An 18730-nucleotide genomic window follows, 5' to 3' on the forward strand; every position below is an offset into this window, starting at 1 on the left:
GGTACAGACGGCGATGCCGGCATGAACCCATCCGTGCGCTGTTGGCCGGGTGGCCCTCGTGCAGAGCAGTTCAGTGGCGGAGGTCCTCGGAGCTGTGCCGCCTGATGAGCTTTCTGTTCTGGTTGCTGTAAGGAGCGAACGCCTGTGGCAGGGCAGTTCCTGCTAAACGCTACGGTGCTGCTGAGGAGGAGGAATACAGTCACTGCTCCATAGAAGAAAGGCATCTTGGAAGGTGCGCTTGTGGCCGCAGGAGATGCTCCAGCTGTGAAAGAGTTGCTGGGTGAAAACTAGGGGCCCTCCTGAGCAGGTTTGGCACCCGTTACTACTCCAGAGAGCAGCAGGTAAGCGTAGTGAGCAAATGTTCCCACAACCAACAACTACAACTTCTTGTGATTCATTGCAGCTTCTTGCTGTCCAGGTGCCCAGCGCTGCTGGCAACCACATTTGTAACTTTCTGCTTGGGTACAAGCCTCCAGCACTCACCTTTGAAAGCAGAATAACCTTCTAGTGAAAAACGGCAAAGCAGAAATGACTTAGCAGGTTACGGGAAGGGGGAAAAAACCAAGTTTGTTGGTGTCCCTGGCAGCAACTTGTGGTGTGGTGTTCCCCCTCTGCGGGGTCTTTGTATAAGTGTGTGCAGCGGTAACTAGGCAAACCCTTTCTGTTCTGAAATGCCAGCTGCGTTCTGACTAATCCAGCCTTAATCTACTGTACGCCGAGATGACATCCAAGTCTTGCTGGCACTGAATTATAACAATAAGCTAGAGCTGCTCTTTAGAAGAAAAACAAAGCAGGCACTATCTTTTTTTGAGTCTCTACAGAGTCTTATTGAGGGGGGGTGGGTGAGAGCTTTCTCGTGCTCTTTCAGCAAGATTAAGAGTCTGAAGCTACCCAGAAACTACAGAGTGCTCCTAAGAGGTCTGTTGTATTGTATAACTTGGACAAACTGATACTCACCAGTATGTTTGTGTTTTGTTTTTTTTCCACTTGCTCAGTGGTTGAGAAAATTAAATCATTTGCAATAGTGTTACAAGATACAGAAAGCTCTTGAGAAGCAAAGGACCTTGCTTCATTCTGTATTTTATGAGCTGACTGCAAGGAGAAGAGTTTGGGAAAGAGCTTTGCAGCAATTACATTAGTTTTTCTTCCTCATTAACGGTTAAAAATCAAAATTCAGAAGTGGGTATTGCAACAAAGCAGGATCTAGTTTTGTGCCCCTTTTACAGCAAGTAGAAGGAGGCACAGCTGCTGTATTAAAAACAAGCAAATAAAACTGGAAGAAAGATTTTTGTACTTGGCAGTTAAGGAAGGTGCTTCCTCTGCGGCAGACCAAGCGAGTGGTACTACGGCTCTACACGGTCGTTGCCTGGTGATTTTCTCCTGGCAAGCTGCTGGGATCATGTTGCATTTTTCTGTTAATGGATAAGTGGCATTGAACAGCAGAAGCTGGCGTTCCCAGGCAGTATCCTGTGGCTGCTGCGAGATGCTTCGGCCTCACAGTGTTGTGCTTATGCTGCCTCAGAATAAATGTTTAGCGTGATCAGTGAAGCCAGACTCTGCTTGGCACCAACTGCTCTAAGTGAGATGGGCTTTGTAAACAAGTAGTAAGAGTGGACCGAGCTGTTTCCCACAACAGCTCGTGTTAACACTATGAATCTCTGCTTTTGCCTAATTCCTCATTTTGGTTAATTGTCCTAAGATACCTGTGTTATTTTTGTAAGTGATCAGGGCTTACAAATTACTATTTTTGACTGTAGTTTAAAGGCAACTTAATTGTGTATTTCTAGAAAAAAAAATCATAAAGCCATGGATGAAAGTCTAATGCAACTTCCTTTTAATTGAAGACAAATAAAATAACCAAGGGCCCAAACACTTTTTAAAAAGACATCTTCTGTTCCCCAGTGTCTTCTCTCGAGCAAAATATACAGCATACATATATATATATAACACGTAACTACATTCAAGTACCAAACAGAATTTACATTTTCCCAAATAGAGAAAATAATGCACGATTCACATACCTTAAACCCAACCATGCGTGAAAGACCACTGCCAATAAATCAGCAGTTGGACATAATTAATCACACTACTGTGTATTATTCTGAAGTATTGACAACATCGTTGGAATGCACAACACTTAGCACTTGGGAGTTTCTGATTTATAACATTTAACCCTGCTTTAAAGTCCGGCTCTGTTCAGAGACTTACTTGTCTAAGATCTGTTCAAATTTAGGGTTAATAAAAGAAAATCCATCAAATGCAGACTGGTCCATGGACTCGATCAGGTTTTTGTCACTGTAAGACAATTTTGGCTTCTCACTCAGAAATTCTCTGTCAAAGTTGTTGTAGTCACTTGCTGACTTCTGTGTTAAACAGAGAGAGAAAATAGTTGGAGACAAACTGTGTAATTTCTTCCAGAACAAATTGCTTAAATAGGAAAGGTTAGGAAGTTATTTCTTGAGCTCCCTCCCTCCTCCTCTCGCTTTAGAGAAAAATGTCCTTTTTGCCTATTTTGACAACACTGTAAGATTATAACTGGGCAATTGCTTATTGTTAGCTGAAAACAAATAGTACCAGGTCACTTTGGAGAAGAACCACCTGGATTTGTGATAACGTTTTATAGAATTACCTGAAGATTCTCTGTTGACAAAAGCAGTGCAGCACTGACATTTAAGCCAAGCATTTCTTGCCGTTAACCAAAATTTTTAAATTCCTGAAAGCATTTTACTGTCTGTATTTGTTCAAAGTGATGCCCTATTGCAGCTGCTTTGTGTCTGGATAAAATATTTGTGCATGTTTCATAAAAATTCACATTACTAAAGACCATGTTTTATGCTCTGAACCTTGAAAGGTTACTGTTTGTAGGATCCTTACGCTTCCAGAGTTCCCATTTCTATAGGAACTTGCAACATGAAGCCTTCTGTTCTTGAATGGGACAGCTTTCCTCCATCACGTACGTAAGTACATTTTAAAGAGACTGTGTTACCTCCAGATCATTTACCTGTACCAGTATCAGGGTGGAGAAAAACTGGTTTGATTTTTAATCGGGTGAGATGAAGCAGCATCATCCTGCAGTGATACAGACTATGAACAGAGTCTGTTCTTTAGCTGTTTTCTCAGGTAACACTGGGCAGGTACCTTACGCATAGTTCTGAGTTCAGTAGTATAGACAATGCATCTTTGTGCCCACTTGGAGACTCTCTGATGAGTTTGAAACAGCATAGATTTAACACTTGTTCAGAATGTGTGCAGGCGGTTACCAACAGAGTAGCCTCAAGTTACCGGTCCTTCTCCCATGTGGCATTACAGAAGAGAAAAACGCAAGAAACTAGCAACACTCCTAACATCAAGGAGAATGGATATTGGAACTATTAGTTGATTTTCCTGAAGATTATATTGGTTAAAGAAGCTCCTTGGAGACAGTATAGGAAGATTTCAGAGCAGTCAGAGGACTATAGCGCACCTTTTTATAACTGCACCATCTAAGAACAATGGGCTTTGAGATACATAACTATTTCATTTATAAAATGTGAGGAGAAAATTGCAGTAGGATAGTTGGAGCAAGTTAGAGAAATTGCCCCTTACCCTTAGGCTGACATTTGCAATACTGCTACAGAACAAATCGCCCACGTACCACTTTTGGCCGGAAAGGAGGGTCTATCTCCCTCTTCTCTAGCGCTGTCCAGTTGATGGTTTTGAAGAAAGGGTGGTCTCTGATATTCCCCGTGACCCCAAGTCGTCTTGTTGGATCCCTTTCAAATAGCTGCAAGAGAAGGTACCTGGTAAAGCCTTAAATCTGTTCAAAAGGTAGGTGGCAGTGGAAGAATAACGGGTATACTGCTAAAAGAACAAAAATTGTGAACAGTAAGCGGACCATTGGTAATTAATGTGACCTGGCTTTCCCTTTGCAAAAGTCCTTTGCTTGCTGATAAACAGCTCCTTTTAAAAGTCTAGATTTGTTCCTCCCTGGACAAATACAATACCGTGACCCACTCGATCATCAGTCCTACCTTTTCTAATATATCTTTCGATTCCTTGGTAATCCAGCGTGGGTAGTGAGGGGTGTCCACTCGGATTGACTCAAACAATTCATCTTCATCATCCCCATGGAAAGGCGATTGTCCAATAAGCATCTCGTACAGCAGGACCCCAAATGACCACCAGTCCACAGAGAATGTGTACCGCAAACCTTGCAGGATCTTGTTCCACAGAAGAAGTGCAGAGGAAGTAGTACCAGTAATTAGTAAAAGGCAGCAATATATACCAAAAAACAGAAGAGAGATTTTAAGAGAGAAGCTTTCATAACTAGGGTATTTAGGGGGAAAAAAGAAAACCTAGCTATTTGCCAAATTGTTGGCACTGATGCACATCTGTAGTTTTATCCTTGGCTGCTGTTTGTGGAAACGTGGACAGGTCTTTGCTCTCATTCAGAAATTTTCTCCATTAACTTTCAATAACCATATACTTGGAAAACATCTTCTCTAGTTTCTTTACAGGACGAAGGGAGAAGCAAATGGGTTACTACCAAACAGTCTTTGACGTCATTTATAGCTTTAAAAAGCCAACTACCTTATTTGGACTACTTTGCAAATCAAATAAAAACCCCAACTATAACACAGGGAATTTAACTTAGTGAGATTCATCTTACAAACTTTTGCTTTGAATTTTGGTTGTTCGCATGGGCACAAGTCTGTTCGCCACCTGCAGTGCACACAGATTCATTTTGCAGTAGCCCCGTGTGTGTGCTAGCTATAAAGGCACAAGGGAAAGCCAGCTGTTCAAAACCTGACCATTTTAACATTTCAAAAACATGTTTTTTTAAACTTGCAGCTATAGAATATTTACAAGTCTCAAGTACCTTCTATAGAGAACTCAGATTTAATGATTTTTTTTCTGTGCTAATTAGACTTTTACCTTTCTGAACTATTAGTCTACAAAGGGATGATTAATCTCAACAGCCATTCTAACATCAGCTTATTAAATCCATCCCAGCAGCATGTGGCAGCGACATACTGACCTCGGGAGCAATGTAGTCTGGGGTCCCGCAGAAAGTGCTTGCCTTGTTGTCACCACCAACATGTTCTTTGCACATTCCAAAATCAGCTATTTTGATGTGGCCTTCTTTATCAAGCATCACATTGTCCAGTTTTAGGTCTCTGCAAAAAGTGTTTTAAAAAGTTACGTTTTAAGGACAAGTGAGTCATCTTTGTATTCAGAGGCAGGCAGTTTCTTCACTGCTAAACACCTACCCTCCATCATAAAAAGACAAGAAAATAATCATCCGTCAACACAATACATACAAAATAGTACTTTTGTACTTTGAAGGTGGTAGGGAGAAGGGAAGAATTCTCTCTTGTCAGAGTAACTAAGAGGCTGGGATATATATATAGTGTGTGACCTTAATCCTCAACACTTGCTTTCAGATCCAAAAGCACACCCAGTGCTGTTGTTGCTTCTGGAAGGAGGCATGAGTGAATGCCCCAGCAGCTGACATAGCAGTGCTGCACTGACTCTGTAGCTCAAAAGGATGATTGTTGGATTCTTAGAGCCTTTGGCAGGAGCATGAATGTTTGAAGCCTGCCCAACTTCTAATACTACCTGTGACTCGTTGCTAGTTACAGCACAAGGGGGTTCATGTGTTGTGACCAGGGTCTGTGAAGTGTCCTATTCATGTCTTTTTTCAGAATAACGCTATTCAATCAAGTAAGAGCTTTCTAACAGCAGTTTCCAAAAGCTACATTCCCTCCCTTTGACTGTGATGTATTTTTTGTCCATCTGGCTGCAAAAGCACATACCAAGGAGGGCAGGCTGAAAACAGCCCTTCTGCTTACCAAGAAAGACTTGAATAGAGCAGATGATAATTTTACATAAGAACAGGGCAGTCTTTTCTCCTTTGTAACTTAACTTCCCAGTACCAGCTACTTAGGCAGCTCAGACAGTGAGCTGCAGCTGGAACTAAGAGTCCCTGATCTAATGCAATGCAGCATAAATCCATCTGTTTGGACATCAGCTGCTGTTCACCTGAGTAAACTGAATATATTTGAGATATTTGAGATGGGGAAAACTCACTGTGACTTAGGGCACTGCACTTACAAGAATTCTAAAAATCTTTTGTATGGATGTGCTCTTACATGCAACGTCTACCTAAAACTGCTCCAAGTCAGGTTCTGTGATCATACCGGTAAACATCCTGTGTGAGACAGCGAGAAAAGTACCTTTGGTTTTGCTGGTGTCTTGTTGGAAAATGGTACCGTTTCTCTGAAAATGCTTCACACTATGAAATCTCCCTCCAGGAACATTCTAGTTTAAGGTAGGGAAGTTTAACAGCAAGCCTAAAAATGCTCTAGGAAGTGTGGGATCGAAGGATTTTGTGCTGATGACAACATATCCTGGAGTTTATACAGGAAAGGATCAAAAACCTGCAGGAGGCAGTGGGAATACAGTATACATTAAGTACCTTCCTGGGTTATGGCTGTCTTCTCAGAGGCAGATAGGCTTTTAAGAATCATCCTCCTTCACCAAAGAGGATTTCTGTAATGTTCAGCCTCTTTACAAACACTTTTTATGAAACACTAGTCTCTGACCAGAAAATTGCTTTAAAGGATGGATGCTCCAACAGATGTTTCCTGTTTCTATAAAGGGAGATGGACAATACCAGATGTTTTGGGGCACATTTACCTAAGTTACCTTGTGTAACCTGCTCTTAAGCGTGCAGCCGTTACTGTTTGTACCTGTATAGAGTTAAGAGCTACCTGAGTAAGTAGTCACCAAACAGTGCTTTAGAGCTGGGGGTGGGGTGACAAGGCTAGAGAAAGAAAATTGAGAGAAAAACTGTATTAAAAAAAACTCAACCCCTTCCGATCTCTTGTAACATGGATATTTACAGTAAGAAGCAGCTGATCACGATCTGGCCCCTGATGTTTCAACCTGGTGAGGCAGAAGCATCAATACTGTGGTTTCATATGGAAGGCAAAAGCAGAGACTTTCACCTCAGTGGTTTTCACAAGGCTAGTAGGAATTAACAGCCTGAAGGACCCCCTCCCTTGCCTCCCAACTAAATAGACTGATGATTTGAAGGCAGTATTTAAAAATAACTGAAACAAAACTGCTTTTGTGTCACATAAATAACAGTCCATCATTCTGGTTGCCAAGGAAAAGACACACAGATATAGATACATCTCGGGCATGTTAATGCCCTTGGAATAACATCAGATCTCTGACAGACAGCTTTTAACTTGTTACATCAATCAGTAATTCAAAGATACATGAAGTGCTAAGACAGTTCACAGATCCCACACTGGGGCTAGTTGGTACTTACCTATAAATAATGCCTTTGCTGTGAAGAAACTGTAGCCCACATAAAATTTCAGCTCCATAAAACCTGAAAAGACCAAAACATCTTTTAATCTGTCTTGCTCAGTTAAAACATAGTCAATGCAGCTGGCCAAAAGCACTGTCGTATGCATCTCTTCATGGAGCAAGAAGTACTGTATGCTTCTTTAAATACCAATATACCTGTATTTATATAGCTGGATGCTGTGATCTGCAAGTTAGCCTCATCACCACCCATCTGTAATATCTAATGCTAAACAGTAGAGGGGACACAACAGCAACTTGCCTTCATGCTTCCTTCTACTTCCATTAGGGAACCCTGTCCCTTTTCTACTCTCTAACAGTCTTTGTATGTTTTTAGTGACAGGCACATGCCTCTTGAAAGACAGCTACTGGGAGCTCAATACTCACAGGATTGCTTTAGGAGGGACTAGGCACTAAGGGCTAAGTTCGGAACAGACCTCACCTATCTCCCTCTGCGCCTGCACAGTTGCAGCACACAGACTGAAAAGTAGCATCACTTCAGAGGCATTCTCCTCAAAAAAGGAGCGGATAATCCAGAGGATATGGAGGAAAATGCTAAAAGAATGCTTAAAAGCTTATTTTTTTAAAAAAAAAAATTAACGAATACAAAACTATTTCCACTTCTCTGTAGCAGAATGAATGTTAACCCAAAACTTCAGAAATAGGTACAGAGGATGCCAGGAGAGGCTGCCAGATGCCCAGATGTTTGCTGGAATGCAGGTAAGTTGGAGGGACTTTGCCCAGATTTTTGCTGGGGAGAGTGGGAAGGGAACTTGCCCTGACCTATAACGCTGGCTGCTGCCCAGCCACTTTTTATGCCAGACCCCTTGATCTGATCCCATCCAACCAGTTTCTTCAGTACAGTGCGCAGTAACCCAAGTAATTTTCCAGTCTGGTGCTTACAGGTAGAACCGCTACCCTGCACTGTTACTTTTAAGGTCTAGCGTGCACCCATTCAATGACACAATTAAAACACTCATGCTTTTGGGTGAGAGGTAGAAACTAACCTAAAACTAAAAAACAATGATAGGTAAAGTAATAATAACACAATATTTTTGCATTGTTTAAGTCTTCAGCTCCAGTGATCTTTAAGCCATAGCTAACTGATGCAATTGCACTTGCTAAAGAAAGTGCTTACCCATTTTATTAGTATCTGGTGGAATGTGCAGGTTATGCTTCTGTACTATCGTGTCAACTTAGCAATACTAGTAAGTAATATAAGCATTGGGTTTTTTTTTCTCATGCTGTTTTCCAATTTTTCCATCTAAATAGTGTCCTAAGGGACACTGAAGCTGTACCTTTTGCTTTTTACTGCTGGCTCATGTCGCAATTTACTTAGTGTCTCTAGGTATAAGCATCCCATAAAGTAAACATCACGCTGCTATGCAAATTAAGAAAACCTAATTCTACACATCATTAAGTGAGCTGCTTCACTGTATTTATTAAACCAGTGCTTAGAGATACCTTTTCAATCATCGGCCACTGAAACTTGAGTGAAAGACTGCAGGTAAGTGGTGCAGAACTAGAAGGAGTAAAACCACAGAGACTAAAATAATTCGTGGAGATAGCGACTGAAGGGTTGTGGACTTACGTTGCTCTGTAGAGCTCGAAACGCCCTTTGTCTTGTATGTGGAACATCAGGTCTCCCCCGTTCAGGAACTCCATAACAAAGAACAGATGATCCTGTTTGCAAATAACCAGAGAACATAAAAATTATTGATGCTATTGCAACTGCATATGAAGCAGCGATGTGGCTACTGGGGACCAAGCAGCCACTTTCCTTCTCTTCTGAAATATTTCTCTATTTCATGCCCTCCTAAGAGTGTATGAGGCTTCTACAGGTTTGAGTAGCCTGGTCTTGTATTGTAAAGCTAAATAGCTGATCTTGCATTCTGTAGGTTTCTATACTTAATAAAAATATACATTTAAATAGACTTACTGACTTCTACTCTTTCTCCTCACTAAGGGTTAAGCTAAGATCAAGGATTAAAATTAAACTGTCTTTTATTCCAGATTGCATAGATGTTTTTCTGATCTTGTTCTATTCTCATCAACGTATGTGGAGGTCATACTCATATTTACTTTCTGGAAGGCTGTGAACTACTGCACAGAGCACAAGAAAAGGAAATTTAATTCTTGCATCACTAAGTTACTTTCCTTGACTGCTGGCAACAGCATCTATTAAAAGGCTACATCTGTTGTGCTGCTGTTGCCACGGGGCTTTTTCTTACCTTTGTCTGAAAAGTGCAGTAAAGATGTGTGAGAAATGGATTTTCCCATGCAAGTGCGAGGACCCGCTTTTCCACCATGGTACATTCCACATCATCATCAATTAGCACCACATCTTTTTTCAGAGCTTTGATAGCAAAGAATTCATTCTTCCCTTTCAGCTCAGCAAGCAGAACCTACAAAAAATAAAAGGTGAGACGACAGCACATGTAGGAAAGAAAAGATTGTTGCTGATGGTATCAGTACGGGAAAGTCAAAGGTGTTTATAGCAGGTGCTTTACAGCAGGTGCAATGACAATTAAAAAAACATTTAAGTGGGACAGATGAGTGAGATTTGGGAAGGTGAAGTTGCTGGGCATAGAGCTGAGGAGATGGGGCTCAAGGACGATGTAAGACAGGCACAGCAGCTTCCAGGGCAGTTTTTCTGTCAATGTCTTGCAATTATATAAACAGAAGACATGTAAAGCCTGTTCCTTCATTAGAGCTGTAGTTTCACAGACAACAGCAGACAGAATCTGTGGAGGTCACGCTGCTCTCCCCCATCTCCCCCTGCCATTGCACTGGAGCATTATGAGGCTGTTTCTATATGGAGTGTACATACGTGAAATATCCTTTTGCACTGTGGTGCACTAAGGGCCATTCCTCTGCCTTGATACTAAATAACTGAAAAACTGTTGTGCATTATGAATCACTTTTGAGTTTAGACAAGATTCAGGTGATGAATTTCTAGTGTCTTTGATAAAGATGGTTATATTAAATTCTGTTAAAAGATTATCTACCCAAGTGGCTGTAACAGTAAGACCTTTCTGGTTAATTAAAATAGCCGATTACATTGCAGAGATCAAGCAAGGCAGTCACCTTAAGCTCTATAAGTTTGTTACATACCTTTCCAAAACTTCCTTTCCCTAGTACTTTATGGAAGACAAAGCTGTCTATGTTGAATTTTCTCCTGCTTGCAATTCGTGATGCTGTCTTGGCTGTGCTTCCCTCCCAGAGTTTATCGTACTCGCCGCTATCTGCTAATTAAAACAAGGAGTTTAAAGTTCAATATATGCAGAAATACTGCATGACTCAGACCCCCGCTAAGAATTAAGTGCTGACATGCTATTTCAATGCATTTGCTGCTAGAATACTGGCAAATCTAAACATCAAATCCTGTGCTTTATAACGAGTTGAAATTATGCAAGCATACTTGATAGCGTTGGATTTGAATTGAATCCATCATTGTTTCTGATGCTGGGGTTAAACAATACTTAGGCATCATAAAAATCAAAGGTCCTAACTTTCCTTTATGACTAAGATACAGAGCATCATTTGGAGAACAAGATACTTTACAAGCAGTGCTTGTAAACGAATTGTTTTTCTTCTGTTAACAGAACAGGCTAGTCCCTCAGCTTAAGCAGAGAGGCCATGAAAAGATCTGATTTATGCCTAGTGCTGGCTAAGAAGCATGGTCATACAGATTAATCCTGATTATATCCTAAAATTCATAACTGTTTTCTTGTTTTACTTCCACTGCATAGATGTGCTGGATCACTAACAAGACTGATGATAGTCATGAGAGGACACTGTGTATGCCCCACAAGCTGCCCAGCATCTGTGATTGATAACCCAGGGAGGAATCGCAGTGGCTGCACCTTGGCTTAGTATTAAACTAAACCATCTTTGCAAGAGTATTTTTTTCCTCTGTTCCGGCAAACAAGTATGGTAAGCAATATAAAAATAATTTTTTCTGTTACTGACCCTGGTGATTTATCTGGTAAAAAGTAACTTCTATGGTTACATTTATGTTTGCATAAATTATCACAGGTTAGCAGTTACAAAAATAGAATCATAAAATGGTTTGGGTTGGAAGGGGCCTTAAAGACCATCTCATTCCAACCCCTCTGCCATGGGCAGGGACACCTTCCACCAGACCAGGTTGCTCAAAGCCCCATCCAACCTGGCCTTGAACGCTTCCAGGGATGGGGCATCCACAACTTCTCTGGGTGACCTGTGCCAGTGCCTCACCACCCTCACTGTGAAGAATTTCTTCCTAATATCTAACCTAAATCTTCCCTCTTCCAGTTTAAAGCCATTGCCCCTTGTCCTATCACTCCATGCCCTTGTAGAACGACCCTCCCCGGCTTTCGTGTGGGCCCCTTTTAGGTACTGGAAGACTGCTCTAAGGTCTCCCGGGAGCCTTCTCTTATCCAGGCTGAACAACCCCAACTCTCTCAGCCTGTCTTCCTAGGAGAGGTGCTCCAGCCCTCGGATCAGATTCGTGGCCTCCTCTGGACTCGCTCCAACAGGTCCATGTCCTTCTTGTGCTGAGGACCCCAGAGCTGAAGGCAGTACTGCAGGGGGGGTCTCACCAGAGCGGAGTAGAGGGGCAGAACCCCCTCCCTCGACCTGCTGGTTGCACTGCTTTGGATGCAGCCCAGGATACGTTTTGGCTTTCTGGGCTGCCAGTGCACATTGCGAAGTCATACAGAGCTTCGTGTCGATCGGCATCCCCAAGTCCTCCCCGGGGCTGCTCTCGATCCATTCTCCGCCCAGCCTCTATTTGTGCTTGGGATTGACCTGACCCATGTGCAGAACCTTGCATTTGGCCTTTGCTGGTCGCACTGCTTTGGATGCAGCCCAGGATACGTTTTGGCTTTCTGGGCTGCCAGTGCACATTGCGAAGTCATACAGAGCTTCGTGTCGATCGGCATCCCCAAGTCCTCCTCGGGGCTGCTCTCGATCCATTCTCCGCCCAGCCTCTATTTGTGCTTGGGATTGACCTGACCCATGTGCAGAACCTTGCATTTGGCCTTGTTGAACTTCACGAGGTTCGCATGGGCCTGCCTCTCCAGCCTGTCCAAATTTGTCAGGCACAATTTGCCCTTAGTGAAGCCATGCTGGCTGTCACCAGTCACCTCCTTATTTTCCATATGCCAAATAAGGCTTATACAATGCTAGATACAATACTATTGCTTTAGCAGTAGTAAAACAAAACCAAACCAAACCTTACTCTGAACCTGTAGAGACAGGATTCCAGGTACTACTTAAACTATTTCAGCCATTCAATCTCAAGTAGCATTTTGGCTACTTATATTCTGAAAACAGAGAGCACTTGTCATTGGTTTCTAATGGTTTGGGAACAAATCAAGATAATTACCAATGTGCATGACACTTCAGTTACAGGAGGGAGGGAAGTGTGTTGTATGTGAGTGTCTGGTTAGCGAGGCATCCTCCAGTTCCATCATGGGGAGCCTCCCTGCAGTGAGTAAAGCAAGCATTTTGCAGAAAGCTGGGTATGCTTGTGGACTGAAAACATTTGTCAAAAAGTTATGTAACTATTTTGTGTGGCCAGGAGAAGGTAAAAAGAAATATATGCTTTTTTTTTTTTTTTAAACAGTGCTTTAAGTACTTAAATTTTTAGCCTGTGTAGTCTGGTAGGTAAATGGCTAAATTAAAATGTTGTAGCTTTTCTCACCTGTTGTATCTCCTCCTGGAGCTCTAGATTTCTTATCAAAATCTTGATAAATACCAACACTTTCTACAGATCCAGAATCAGACCTTCGTGTAGATTTCTGAGGAGGAAGGGAACATTTGAAATTATATTTGCACTATTTAGAAATACTTAGAACAATAGCTGTTAAATGTAACATGATGGCAGTATAAACTATTCTTTTTAATTAACTCCTAGTACATATCTTTTCTCAAGATGTCTGGTTCATAGACTATTTAGCCACATTCTTTACAGCTTCAGATCAGCCAATTGCTTTACTTCCTTCACTGCAAGAAAATAAGTCATTGAAATTCCTGAACAGTCTATGTTGTATTGTTCATTGCAAAATTATTAAAGGTATCATGGTTTGGATCCACAGTGGGAAGAACTTAAACTGTGGGAAAATGTCCACTTGGACATGTGGTCATTTGAAAGAGGAGATGGCAATCGCTGTCATACTGGATATGCTGAAGTCGTATCTGTGTGTGACATCCATCTTTAGCACATGGAAATAAATTTTACAAATGGAAGATCCCAGAGATCAAAATTTAGGAATGAAAAGATCAAGCTTTTTTGTATCATGAAAGAGCTGATGCAACAGCTCTCACTGTTTTCAAAGTAAACATCCTGTGAAAGCTTTCGAACACTCAGCTCAGATGAAATACTGTTGGCTTTTGCAATAAATTTTCCCGTTTTATTTCAGAGCTTGTGTCCGAATCTTTATTTGCAAGTCAGAAGTCGACCACAAGAGACAGTCATGCTGCAGCAGGAGATGAACAATGTAAACTATGGGGCCAGCGTTAATTCCAGAGGACTTTTCTCGGGGTATATATCAATCAGATCAATAAAAATTGATAACATCTGGTATATTTCTCCTTATTTATTTAATTTTAGTATTCAAGTGGAATTCTAAAGTTGAAGCATGGAAAAACAGACTTCAGCATGATGATAGCACTGTTTAAACAATTAAACAAAGGGAGAGAATAACTTTGGCATCACAGAAAAGCAAAGTCAGGTTTTAGGAAGCCATATACCTTTTTAAAAATTCTTAGTTAGGTAGGATTCCGCCCCACCTCCCCACCCCCCCACCCCAGTTTCAACTTCAGACTATTGATATCTTTGTTGGCCTCTTTACAGGTTAAATTAAAAAGAGAAAGCTGTTTGCATTTCCTCCGTTCCAAACTCAGTTCCCCATAAAAATGATATGGAAAAGATGAAGTAAAAACCCCAAAATGCTCTGAAAACAACTAATTACCTGACAGATAGTAATAAAGCATACCTGGCTAACTTGATTTAAAGCTTCAGCTAGCAACTTCTGATTTATTCCACATAAGTTTGCCACCTTCTTCTGGCATTTATGATGCACATTCATCCCACATTCTAGAAGAAATGTAAGGAAAATACTGTCCGATATTGCAATAAAAAGGGCTGTTTCTCTGTGCAGTTCAGAAACCTTGTTATAAGACCAGAGCAGACATGGATCTATCATTGTTAATAAAATTGCAATTTTAATCCTTACTTCAATGAAAGCTACAAAAATTGTTCAAAAGGAAAAAAATGCCAATCATAATTACTTTATTCTCTGTTACAATAAAGATCATCTTACCTTTTTGTGGGAGAATTATAAAAGTGGTATTTACAGTGAACACCTTCAATACACTTTTAGGCGCTACCTTGAGTCAGATTCACCAAATTTCAGCTATTCCTAAAGTATTAATATTGATTATACTCAAGATTACACCTCCGCAATGTGTTTTCTGACTGCATTAGAAGCTCACCTTGGCTGAGCTGTCACATGAGCCAAGTGCCTGTTTGTCTCTCTCTAGTACAAAAGCTTTTTCAACCACGCGTCGATGAGATGAATCCCATTCTATATAGTGCATATAGAAATGCACAGTGTGTAGCAATAGCTAATCTCTAGTGGGGGCTGGAACACTGGTAAAGCATGGAGAGGTCCCAGCTGCCCTCCCTCCTGCTCCGTACCTTCACATTTGAGTCCTTGTTTGACCAGCCCCCAGAGCAGGCTGCCGCAGTGGTCACAGAAGGTAGGGCTCATGTAGTTGTAAACTTTGAAGCGATGAGGCATGTCAATGTTGAAACGTTCCTTTTGAAACTGAGGACAGGGAGAGGGGTGAGGCACTCTACCCAAACCAGGACCAGCTCCTTACAGAAAACTGCTTGGATATTACGAAGTTACAACAATGAATACCTCAATCTTAACATTCTTCATCTAGCAGGGGAAGAATCTGCCCATCAAATACTACCCACACCCTTGCAGGGCTTTTACCTACTTCTTCTCTTGCTTGAAAGTTTCACCCACTACACATTTACATACAATCTTCAAGAGAAGACAGTACCTTGGGTTGTACAGCCAAGCACCTCCCAAATGGACTTGTCTGTTTCTGTACAAGGTTTTGTAAGTTCAGGAGTGTTTAATTACATAATTAAACTCTAAATACATTGTTTCAGCTCTTACCATTGTGTCCCTGCTGTTGGCTGCAGTACCAGTACACCTCCCAATGATTTTATCAATACATTTCTTATGAATAGCAGCATTGCATTCTTCAAGACATACACAAGAAAAAAAAGGATTCCTTCAGATAATAAATACATGGGATGAGGTGTTCGCATTTTATAGCATAATATGAAAAATACATTCCTTTCCATAATACTATATACACCAAAACATTTCTTTTCTATCAAGATGATGGTCTTTTTTAAGCTGAGTCCCCCCATTTTCTTTTATCATAAACTCTATTTCTAAACTAAATCTGCCTCCATTAGGCAATGTAACCAGCATTTGATAACAGAAGGACAGTATTATGCTTTTGAGTTTTACCTTTTGATATCTACCCTGCTGTCTAGAGTAATGAAGAGAGACCTATGCTAAGTCAAAAGTGCTTTTCAATTCAGCTGTAAAACAGCTCAATAGTTGCAATTCATTTTAGAAAAGGTTTCACAAAAACTGCTGTCATAAATGAGTGCAACTTTTCAACAGCATTACTCACTTATGAGAATAGCTAAGTCTAAATCTTGACACTAAAACTCAAGTAGGCATCATAATTAGACAGCCTTAGGTTATCGTGCAAAACTGATGTTTAACATCAACTACTACTTATGGTGATGATGCACTGTGCCATGCATACTTACAGAAGATTTTTCAATACTAACTATTCGATCTACAGATTCAGGTGGAACATAGCACAAGAAAGAGGTAAAAATCAACTTACGCCTACATTTGTATCCCTGCTTGTTGAGTCCCCTGAAAAACAAATGATAAAGAAGGAAATCAAAAACATGTATTTGCTGGAATAAAAGGTGGGTTGGGTTTTGGGTTTTTGTTTTTTTTTTTTTTTACCTTTTTACTATTCCTTTGTCTTTTGGAATATTTGTTCCAATTAATAAACTGGTGTAAATTTTGCTATTCAGAATCCTCTGTCTTAGGAAAGCAAGGTTTAGAAGACAAGGTAGTGTGTTTTGATAGCCCAGGAAATTAGGAGGGAAATCTAGAAAAGCCAAGGTTTCAGTCACATGGGAGATCCTCCTGATCTGACTTACTACGAAAAGGGCCTTACTATGAAAGGGATCCAGCTTCTTGCTTTCTATGGGTCTTTACTCTGCCATCAGCCACTATTTTCTCAGAACCACCCATCCAATTCTCTTGTGAAAGAGTTGCTGTTGATTACAGGCCAGGTCTCACTTGATACTAATGGAATTTTTGCAATTATTTCAGTGCCAAAGATGTTCAAGTTCTATTTTTAATGTGAAAGACAGACAACTATAGTTCTTAGGTGTAACAATGCTCTTCGTAAATACACAATTTCAATTTCCCAACACATATGAATTTACATGTCATGTTTTGTCTCAATATACCTGAAGCGAATTTCGCGGGTTATTTGGCCCTTGAGGGTGGGGGGAAGCTTAGTGTTTCCTTCTTACCATACGAAGTCTTTGCAGACAGAGCAAAACGTAGGTTGTCCAAAGAAGGTAGCAATAAATTCATGATTTTTGATGTAGTGGATTTTGGCTTGCTTGATAGCTCCTCTCCTGTTCATAGTTACTGTCCCCGCCTCTTCCCTCATCGACTGTTTGCAGTCTAAGGGGGAGACAAGAAGGCACACTTTTAGTACTTTAAGGTATTACAAAGATTAATATTTGCTTCTCCAAAAAGTTGCTTGTTTTTTCTGTTTCAGATATGTGTTTTTATTTATTTTACTCCTGCATTGTGCAGACTTTCAGTCCAACAAGGGTGAAACACATGCAGGTGTCTCCGTGTCCTTGTTTGGAAGCACTTTTCTCTCCTGCTCACTCAGAAGAAGCCTTCAGCAAGCAAGCTGAGAGAAAGAAGCAGCAATGGAGTACAGTCTTGCTAGAGAAATGACAACCACAGTTGTTTCTTGAAAAAAAAATAAGCTCCTATATGTTATATGACTTATGTGCAAGAGAAATAAACATTTTTTATTGGAAGCAGGCAGGTCTTCTCCTTCAGCAGAAGCCTTTTCATGCCGCTGCTCCATTTGCCCTCCTGAACCAGGACTACAGAAGCAATGCAGCTGAAGTGCCGCAGGACCTCCTGTGTCACTGCATGACCATACTACTGTAAGATGGGTTTCTTCCAGCCTCCAGGATCACTAAGCAGTGAGGACAAATGAGATTTTCAATTAGACATTTCCATTATGCTATCTTATAACGTTGATGCTATACCTGTCAACATGTCTCAGTCTCATTCCTCTCCCCTTCTAGCCCCCATGGGGTTACAGTATACAGTACTATATAATACTATAGTAATAATAGTACATACTATAGTACATACTGTAGCATCTAATACTATATTACATAGAAATTACATATAGTATTAGCCAAGAAATAAAACAACAAAAAAATTCTTAGGCTCCAAGTCCAACTGCCTCATACAGGTCCTTCATTACAGGTTATTGTTATTTCCACTCATTTCCGAGGAAGCTTCTGAGATTCTCTTACCAAAATGAGCGTTTTGTGTCTCAATCTTTCAGCCACAACTCAGACTATATAGTCTTTCTTACACATTTTGAAAATAATAGGAATTTGTAACAGAGGTAACCCCATGAAGGCGTATCAAGAGAGACTGGGCAACTGCTAATTTAACTCTAGGACATGTTTCTTGTCAGTAGAGAGTAGCTGTTGAGGGACAATCGCACCCAGCAGGAAAAGATAAAGGCTTGAACCAGCAATGAGGAGCTGATCAACTGCTAACTTCATCAGCTCTGGCCAGCAGCTTGTCGGTCTCAATCTGTAAGAAAGGTAGACATGGTTCACAGGTCAAAAGTGCTGCAAAGTTTAGGGTAAGAGGAGATTGCCATTCGCTAGGTGGGAGTTTCCACAATGATGGAGTACGGAAAAAGCCAGAAGAGCATTTTCCCCATTGTCAATACAATCGGGTTTTATTTGCTCCATTGCATTGCTGCCTTTTATCAGTGTCAGTGGGAGCTTTGCTTTTTGTACTGATAGAAACAGACTGGCTTCCTTTGCCAAGTTACACTAGAATAAGCTCAAGCATTGCAGTTAGAGTTACCCAGGAACTCTGTTTTTGCTGTTGCTAGTTGCGCTTGGTTTTCGTCATCTTATTAGCTGGCTGCCACCATTGCTATTCCAACAGACTGCTGAAACTCGAATACACACCCAAATTCGAAC

At 40.9% G+C, this 18730-nt stretch overlaps 1 protein-coding gene across 2 annotated transcripts in view; it reads right to left on the minus strand.

The window, feature by feature from the left end:
* Positions 1 to 1821: 1821 nt before the first annotated feature.
* PRKCD (protein kinase C, delta) overlaps positions 1822 to 18730 on the minus strand; it is a 30565-nt gene continuing 13656 nt past the window's right edge. The window contains exons 4-17 of one of the 2 annotated variants that reach the window (XM_009702122.1): positions 17000 to 17156; positions 16291 to 16322; positions 15537 to 15622; positions 15044 to 15173; positions 14340 to 14440; positions 13046 to 13142; positions 10471 to 10601; positions 9588 to 9761; positions 8948 to 9039; positions 7319 to 7381; positions 5018 to 5156; positions 4011 to 4199; positions 3635 to 3763; positions 1822 to 2363 (exon numbers count right to left, since the gene is read on the minus strand). In XM_009702122.1, coding sequence (XP_009700424.1) covers positions 2205 to 2363; positions 3635 to 3763; positions 4011 to 4199; positions 5018 to 5156; positions 7319 to 7381; positions 8948 to 9039; positions 9588 to 9761; positions 10471 to 10601; positions 13046 to 13142; positions 14340 to 14440; positions 15044 to 15173; positions 15537 to 15622; positions 16291 to 16322; positions 17000 to 17156 — 1679 coding nt within the window. In that variant the 3' untranslated portion in view covers positions 1822 to 2204. Of the gene's footprint in view, positions 2364 to 3634; positions 3764 to 4010; positions 4200 to 5017; positions 5157 to 7318; positions 7382 to 8947; positions 9040 to 9587; positions 9762 to 10470; positions 10605 to 13045; positions 13143 to 14339; positions 14441 to 15043; positions 15174 to 15536; positions 15623 to 16290; positions 16323 to 16999; positions 17157 to 18730 lie in introns of both variants that reach the window. The other variant, XM_009702115.1, reaches the window with a different exon arrangement.

This window comes from Cariama cristata, unplaced genomic scaffold (genome assembly GCF_000690535.1).
Source record: "Cariama cristata isolate BGI_N322 unplaced genomic scaffold, ASM69053v1 scaffold13160, whole genome shotgun sequence".
NCBI lineage: Eukaryota > Metazoa > Chordata > Aves > Cariamiformes > Cariamidae > Cariama > Cariama cristata.